Source organism: Egretta garzetta, unplaced genomic scaffold (assembly GCF_000687185.1).
Source record: "Egretta garzetta isolate BGI_Z169 unplaced genomic scaffold, ASM68718v1 scaffold59, whole genome shotgun sequence".
NCBI classification, from domain to species: domain Eukaryota; kingdom Metazoa; phylum Chordata; class Aves; order Pelecaniformes; family Ardeidae; genus Egretta; species Egretta garzetta.
In genome coordinates, this window is record NW_009267230.1 from 562,392 (window position 1) to 570,772 (window position 8,381).

General features: G+C 61.3%; 2 protein-coding genes across 2 annotated transcripts in view; both read right to left on the bottom strand.

Annotated features, from left to right (window-relative positions):
* ARID3C (AT-rich interaction domain 3C) overlaps positions 1-6,300 on the bottom strand; it is a 28,496-nt gene extending 22,196 nt beyond the window's left edge. The window contains exon 1 of the mRNA XM_035902732.1: positions 6,295-6,300. Coding sequence (XP_035758625.1) covers positions 6,295-6,300 — 6 coding nt within the window. The remainder of the gene's footprint in view (positions 1-6,294) is intronic.
* On the bottom strand, positions 6,133-7,742 carry SIGMAR1 (sigma non-opioid intracellular receptor 1). Its single transcript, XM_035902720.1, has 3 exons — positions 7,691-7,742; positions 7,029-7,121; positions 6,133-6,709 (listed from the first exon to the last, which is right to left on the bottom strand). Exons 1-3 carry the CDS (start codon positions 7,740-7,742, stop codon positions 6,483-6,485), a joined length of 372 nt encoding a protein of 123 aa, XP_035758613.1. The 3' UTR covers positions 6,133-6,482.
* Between the last annotated feature and the right edge of the window lie 639 nt (positions 7,743-8,381).

An 8,381-nucleotide genomic window follows, 5' to 3' on the forward strand; every position in this document is an offset into this window, starting at 1 on the left:
GGGGGCGCAGGGGGCTGGGCGGGCCACGCTCTGTGTGTGTCTGTGTGTGTGCAGGGCGTGCACGCATGGGGGTGCTGGGAGAGGGGGGTGCACAGGGAGGTGTGCAGGGCGTCCAGGTATGTGCACATATATGTGCGGGGCAAGGGGAGCGTACCGGAGGGGGGTGCAAGGGGTCTGTGCAGCCACACAAGTGGGCGCTGCACCCATTGCACGCGTGCACAGCGGGTCTGTGTGTGTGGATATAAACCTGCGTGTGCTGGGGGAAGGTGGTGCGTTGCGTGCGTGCGTCTGTGCAGCTGGTCTGTGTTTGCGGGTGTGCGTGTGCACGCACTGGGCAAGCTGAGTGTGCGCTGCACGTGTGCGTGCAGAATGTCTGAGCATGCATACGCGTGTGCACACCGGGAGAGGGGAGCCTGTGCACACCCACCGGGAGCGTGCCCTGTACATGTGCGTGCGCACGCTGCGTTTAAGGTGTGAGTACACCGTGGGGGAGCGGAGGACGTGCATACATTGCACAGAGCCGCTTGCATGCGCGTGCACATGTGCAGCCGTGTGCATTGTCAGAGGGGCTGAGCGTGTGCAGTATGTGCACGCGTGTGTGTGTACGCTGTTGGGGACAAAATAATGTGTACGTGGGAGCTGGGTGCGTGCATTTTATGCGCTTGCCTGCAGGTGTGTGTGATCTGTGTTGGGAGAGTTAGGGGTGTGCAGTGCATGCACAGGCAGGCGTGTGCACTTACGTGTGTTTGGGGGAGGTGGGTGTGTGTACCTGCACTATCAATCCCCTTGTGGGCACGAAGGGGTGTTCAGGCGAGCTCAAAGCACTGAGCCCTGACCTCCATCCACAGGAGCTTGGGGAGTCTCCACAGCATGCTGCAAGCTGGGGCCTGAGAACTGCCCACAGGCTGGGGCTGCCGAGGAGTCCTCCTGAGGGGTGCTGTGTGTGCCCAGACCGTGGTAGAAGGGGTCAGACTGCAACGTGGCCTGGACCACCCAAACAGGCTCCCAGAGCCCTTGGCCCCTCCTGGCATGGGCAGGATGAGGCCACGCATCTCCTCTGTCACTGGAGGGACTCGGTGCTGCTGGCTTGCCCTGTGTCCCTGCTTGCAGCAGGGTAAACTGAGGCACCAGGCTACCATCAGGAACATCTCTGGATGTCAGACAAGGGCGTGAGCTGGGGTGAGCACACAGCATCCCAACCTGCTGCCGCACCCACAGCACCTCACTGCCCTGGGTGGGGAAGCACAGGGCTTCCCTTGCTGGCAGCATCCCCATGCTCTCCCCACACTCCCACTCCACGTGCTTGCCTGCCAGTTTTTTCCTAACCCCTCTTTTCTATGCAGGCAGCTTTGGAAGGAGACAAAGGAGGCACCTGCTCTTCCCCAGGCTTTTTTGGCCAGGGCAGCTCCAAGGCTTGCGTGGGTCCCTGGGGGACAAGCAGCAGCAGCAGCCCACAACACCGGCACACAAGGGACAGTGGCTTTGGTCCCATTCCACAGCCAGGGCAGCTTGTCACCGAGACCTCATGCTGCTGCACTTGGTGGCATAGGGTGACAGGAGTTCTGGGTGCTGAGGGCTGCTGGCTCTGTCCCCTCCGGGGCCACCTGCATGCCACAGGGACCATGGGCAGCCGCCTTTAATGGCCTGGTAGGAGCTGAGTCCTGCCCTTTCCTTGGAGCGTCTTGTGGAAACAGCCACTGGCCACGGCTGCGATGGGAGCTGGCTTTGCTCTCGGGCTCCGCAGCCCAGGCTGAGCCTCTGCCCCCCTTCGCCGCGCCCCTTTGTGGGGAAACCCTGCCCTTCTGGGCTCCCTGGCTTCCCCATGAGCATCTCCGGAGAAACTGTCCCTCGTCCTTCCGCAGCGCTTGTGACCCCCGGGGCTCCTCAGGCTCCTGGCAGCCCAGAGGCACTCGGCACTGCGCAGCATCCTTGTCAGAGAGGCTCTCCCGGAAAAATGAGCCCCTTCCCCGGGAGAGCAGGGCTGCTCCCGACCCTGCAGGGCCCCCGGGCACTGTTTATCTTTGCGCAGGAGATAAAGCAGCTGTCAGCCGTCCCATTTCGAGGCTGGACAGCTGTAGCTGGCCCTGGCCCATCCCATCCCACGGCAGCAGGGGTAGGGACCCCCCCTGCGCTTGCCAGCCCTTCTGAGCATCAGTCAGTGGCTGGCTGATGATCCTGCAGAGCTGACCCTGCGAAGATACGGCCCAGCCCCATCTCAGAGGGACTCACAGAACCAGCCATGCCCCAGGACCAGCCACCCCCCAGCACTTGTTTCATAGGTTCCCATCACACAGGGCTCCAGTTGCCTCCCAGTGCTGCTGCATTGCACCCCAGGGAGGTGGCACGCTCTGCATTGGGCTGTGCCCCATCCCCTGCACACTGGGGCGAGGAGGGAGCTGGGGCTGAAGGCTGAGCTGGGGTGGGTCAGGCATGGGGATGGTGGCAGGACTTCTCCATGGCCCAGCAGGAACCCAGGCATTTGGGGAAGCTCCCCTCCTCCAAGGCAGAGGGGTTGGGGTGCTTGGGTCAACGTAGCACCCAGGGATGGGGGATGTGGCCAGAATGGCTAATGGCAGCACCGAGATCTGCATGGGGTGCAGCGTGTCCCATTGCCATGGGCACGGCCACCAAGGGACCTGGCCCAGCTAGACCAGCACAACTCAGTTCCTCCCTTAGAGCCTCCCCAGTGACAACAGCAGCTCTGGGGCTCTGCACATGTCTCATGAAGCGTGTCTGTGCTCAGACTCTCCCCAGAGCAGCAAGCAGGACCATGTCCCCTCCATCCTCCCGCTTGGCATCTTTGCAGCACCAGGGTCTGGTGACACTCCTACCTGGAGAGAAAGAGAAATCCCCCAGACAAACAGCTATCGACGGCTGCGGTGGAGGCGGCACAGATAGATACTGGAGGTATAGACGGGCACGGCAGACAGTGGAGCAGATTGAGAGATACTTGGAGCAGAGAGATACCGCAGGAGAAATCGGGAGATAGATCCTGTGGGCTGATCAATACCCACTGCATGCAGAGGGACAGCAAGATAGAGCGAGCTGCAGGCGGAAGGTGTTTGGTGGGCAGCGATGTGCATTTGTCCTGGTGACGGCTCCAGGGAGCTGCCGCTTGCCGTCGCTTCAGATGGGGCTGGGACAGAGCCGGACCCATGGTGTAGGTGTCCATGGCAAAGTCTCCTTACCCATCTCTAGCCACCCCACAGGGGTTTGGTGTCCTTTGACGTGCCTTGGGGTCCCACCTGGCCTCTGGGTACCAAAGGGTGCATATGTTCTATGTGTCCTGGTCACATCCTCCAGCCCTGCAGGGGTGTCCCTGCCACCCCCAGGCATCTCACAGGATGCTGAGTGCTTGCATGTGGGCAGCTGGCGGGGAGAGGGGCAGCTTGAGCACGAGCCCTGGTGCAGGGGCTGTGCTGGAGCTGGGTGATGGCCAATGAGTCTCCACCCCATGCCTCAGTTTCTCCACGTGAACCAAATGATGGCAAGCTGCAGGGAGCTGGGCCAGTCAAGCACGGACACGGACATGGGTGTGGAAGAGTGGGGAGGAAGGGGCAGAAGCAGCAAGAGCCTGCAGGACATGCTGTGTCCAGGACCTATCTCTCATCTGCTGGTCACTGGGGACACTTACCTGCTCTGTAACAGGTTGCAATACCCACCCCAAAGGGAAGGGCTGCTTTTTGAGACCCTTGAATGCCTGGCATTTTCCCTCCTCAGTGCTGAGATGAGGACAACCCCTCCTGCCTCAGCAAAGCAGCCAGGGCTCCTGGTCCCAGCCCAGCTCCATCCTGGTGGCACTTCCTGAGCCACCCCGTGCCACCCAGTTTCTCTGCCGGGCACATCCCAGCATGGCTGGGGATGGTAAGGAAGGTACCCTTTGAGCAGCCCTTTGCCCGGACAGGGCTGCCGGCCCTGCGGCCAGGCTGGGGGGGATCCCCCACCCCTGATGGAGTTATTGACACGGGTGCTACGGAAAACACTGCTGAGATTGTTCACACTAATGTTATTTAGCAGCAATATTTCCGTAATAAAAGAAATCAATGGGCAAGAGAAAAGACCTGTCCAGAGCTTTGATTTTCTCATTTTAATGGCATACTTATTTACTCCCACCAGCGTGCCCATTGGATTTTCATTACGCGGCCTTCGCTGTAAGTGGAGCAGTATTGATACGAGCTGCTGAGTTAGCGCCTTCCTGCGCGGGCCGGCACGGGATTGTTAGTGTTCCTCAGCAGGGCCCTGCTAAACCCTACAGAATGGGCATGGCACGGGGCCCGGGTGGGCTTGCAGCCCATGGGAACACACAGGCACACACACACCCCCTGCCCACACATGTTCACACACGTGGTCTGCCCATGGGCACACAGGCGTGCACACATGTCTACCTGGTTGTCCTGCTGGTCTGTACACACATGCGTGCGCTTGCACACATGTGCACACTCGTCTCACCTGCACAGGCACTCACACATGTACCTGACTCGTTTGCATACACATATGTGCATATGCAAATGTCCTACCCGTATGTGCCCGAGCACTCACACGTGTGCAATTGCTCTGACCATATGGACAGACGCCCAAATTGTTCCACCTATATACACACGTGTGCACACGTGTGCAACCCCCATGTGTTCTGCCTATACCCGCCTGCAAACTGTTCTATCTATACGCATGCACACACCTAGGCATGCCTAACTGCCCCGCCAGGGCGCACACACACACACACACAAAACCATGCTGCTTGCACCTATACACACACATGCACACAACCAGTCTGCCAGCACGTGCATGCACGCACATGCACACACACACAGCCTACATACCCTGTGCTTCCCTCCTGTGCCCTTCTCACACCAGAGGGTGCATCTGCGCAAACTTCTCAGGACCACCAACCCACTGCACCTGGGTCCATTTACACCCAGGGCTGCACGTCCAGCATCAGCACTGTCCCCCAAAAGGACTGGAGCCCCCTGGACTCTTGGGTCCCCCATAGAAGCAGGGCACTGGCAGCAGCCCAGGCTTTTGGTTCCCAGGAACCGCAGCGGCGAGAGGAGTAACAGCACCATCTCCCACCGGTACTTGGGAGCTGAAACAGGCATGATCCTGCCCAGCACTGCACCCCCCGGCTCCCTGGACCCCAGGCAGGATGATGCTCGGTGCCCAGGGACACCCAGCTGTCAGCAGGACCCCCACTGAGCCCAGAGCCAGACAGATCCAACACCATTCCCCATGGTAGGGGCTCAGCATGCTCCAGAGACTCTCCTGAGAACCCAAGCTGGTGGGATGAACAATTTTATTACCGGTATCTCTTTCCAGGTGACAAATTAAGAAGTAGCCCGTGTGTGGGGCTGCCAGTTGGCAGGATGGGGACAGTCCAGGGAGCAGGAGGAACGACATGCTACAAGCCTGGTGACCAGGGACACACAGGTTAGTTTGGCAGCAGCGTGGAGGCGAAAGCTCTCCACCAAGCAGCAAGCCCACACGGGTCCCGCCGCAGGGCTGCAAGAAGGGTCGCAGCTGGGTTTGGCAGGGGACCGCAGCGCTCTCTCAGCAGCTGGGACCCTGTGCCAGGAACTGAGTGGGGTGGCTGTCCCCAGGGGGTCTCACAGCCAGGGGAAGCGTTTTGAGGGGCGAGATCCCATCCTGAGCTAGTACAGAGGTTCAGGCACCCGCAGACACTAGGTATGTGGATAGCCCAGAGGCCACACAGAACGGGCTCTCGGTTAAGGCGACAGACGGTGGCTCTCCCCCTTGGGGGGGAATGCAGAGAGGAGGACCATGGGGAAAGGGAACCTCTTCCAGTCCTGGCCATCCCTTGGTGCAGATGACAGCACAGAGGCTGGGTGTCCCCTCACGGCCGGGGGGTCCCAGTGCAGATCCTGCTCCGTGCCAGGGTGACACTGTGTACTGCCAGCCCACATCAGCGGGGATGGAGCCACGGGAGATGCTGCCAGCTGGACACAGCGCCCTGCGCTGCCTGCAGCCCCGGCAGCCTGCCAGGGAGATGGGGAACCTCTTGGCTGACCTTTGCAGCGGGTGCTCTGGCCTGGCTCACCCCATGCACCCTGCCCCAAGGGCGGCATCCTCCTTCTGATGCCTCAGGAGCTGCAGAAATTTTGCAGAGCCTGGGGACAGCCAGCTCCAGCCCCTCTCCCACTGCATGCCGACGGCACACAGGGGTGTTTGTACCCTGCAAAGCCATTCCAGCCTCGAGGGATGGAAAAGCAGGACACGGCTCCAATCGAAAGGCAGGAGACACAGGTATTAAAGAGAACTTGTGGTCTGTATTGCAGTGACCGCCATGGTCCCTCTGTCCTGGCACCCAGCTGATCCATGGGTAAGGACAGAGCAATTTGGGGCAGGCACAGGGGGTCTCCTGCTGCCTCTGCTAGAGCCTGGGCTCGGGGAGGAGGAGGAGGAAAAGGGAGGAAGTCTGGGAGGAGAGGAGCCAGCCATGCCTGGCAGGGCGCCCCAGCGAGCCGGGCTCAGCAGCCCAAGGTGCTGAAGAAGGCACTGGCTTCCAGGAGCAGACCCTTGGCGTAGACGCGCAGGGTATAGAAGAGGGTGACGAAGTCCTGAGTGCTGAAGAGGGTGTCAGCCAGGGCGAAGGCGAGCGTGGAGGGGATGAAGCCCCGGCCGTATTCCACCATCCAGGTGCCCGCACTCCACTGCACTGATGTGGCCTCTCCCGCCTGGTGCACGATGGTGTCCCCTGCCAACACACACAACCAGCACTGCTCGCGGTGGCTGCCCCACATTGCTCCCAAAGATGTGTGGGACGGGAACATGCAGGGCTGAGCGCTCCGGTCTGTGCACCCCAACCCTTCCCCAGTCTTGCTGGCTTTTCTCGCACTGGGACCCACTGTGATGCTGGGATATGCCCATGGGGACACAAATTGCCCCATCGTGAGCTCTTGGCTCCTGCCAGCTGTAAGGAAGAGGCTCTGCAACAGTGGAGGACCAGCCTGCAGAGCAGCCATGCCCCAGGACATGGATGCAGCCTGCAGGGCACCATGGCTTGCTGCGCTTACCTGGATAGTAGATCTCACTTCTGGTGGTCCCCTCCTTCCACTGCCGGAAGGTCCCCGAGATGACAGTGTCGGAGATATCTGCCCAGTACCGACCTGCGGGAGGATGGACAGCACTGGCTCAGCGCAACCCTGCTGGTGATGGCTTGAGGGCCCAGGTCCGAGCCACAGAGCAGCCCTCTGGGGGAAAGGATTCCATCCCCAGGGCCTCGACACACTGAGAAGCGCAGCCAGGTCTGGTACCCAGGCTGCCTGTGTGATTGGCCATGTCCCACCAGCCCGGGCTACTCGGTGTCCTTAAGCCCCATCGTTTCCAGCGTGTTTGGCATTTGCTCCCTGCTGAAGCACCGGGAGATGTGATGCCTGCCACCGCCTGCCAGCTGGATGCGGAGAGTCCTGGCCACACGACATGGCATGCACAGGGACCTGCAGGACACAGTGGGGGCTGGTCCCACACGGAGGGTGTGTTCCAGCATTGTGCCCCCCATAAAAGAAGCAGAGCAGCAGCGTCCTGCCCCAGGCACACCATGGCCAGGGCAGCCAGACCCAAACGAGCAGAGTGGGAAGAGCTCAGAGAAACTGAGGCATTGCCTGCCCGCCAGTAATGACCCTGCTTACCTGAGTGGCCCCCGGTGTCGACAGCTGTCCCGAAGAGAAGCACGTACTCGGTGAGGGAAGCGTGCAGGAGGCACATGGAGCCCATCCACCCGCCCGCATTCACGAACACCCACTGCAGGTCCTCATCTGGCAGGATGTGGCCTGGGTGCTTCTTCCGTAGCTCTACGATGATCTTGGAGAAAGCCAGCTCATGGTCCAGCCCTGCAGCACCCGGGGTTGCCCTGAGTCCCTGGCATGGAGCAAGCTCTGCTGGCCCCCCCTGAATCCCTTCCACAGCCACAGGGTGCCAGCACATCCTTAGAGGGGTCTGCCTAGGGAAGATGTCTCCTCTCTCCAGCCTTCAGCCCCTCTGACTGCTGACCCGGTCCTGCTGCCTCCCTGGACGGTGACGGAGGATGCGCAGCACTGAGCGCTCCAGCCCTATAGCCCACCCTGGTTGCTGGGCTGTATGGGGCATCCAAGCAAGGTGACAGCGACCTGGCGACATGCAGCCCCTCTGCTGTGACTGCACGCCCTGTGCCCTGCGGGGCCAGCCCTCCCCTCCAGCCCTAGCTGGGGGGTCGGTTCTGCCCCCAACTCCCCTGGGGCTTGGTCCCCCGACCCGGCCCAGCCCCATCACCCGGGGAGCCGCCTTAACCCCAGGTTTAGCCCCAACCGGGCTGGGTGATGCTGCTGCCCCAGTCCCCCGCTTCGCTCCAGCCCATTCCCCCACCCCACTTCCCCCACGCTCCCCGCCCC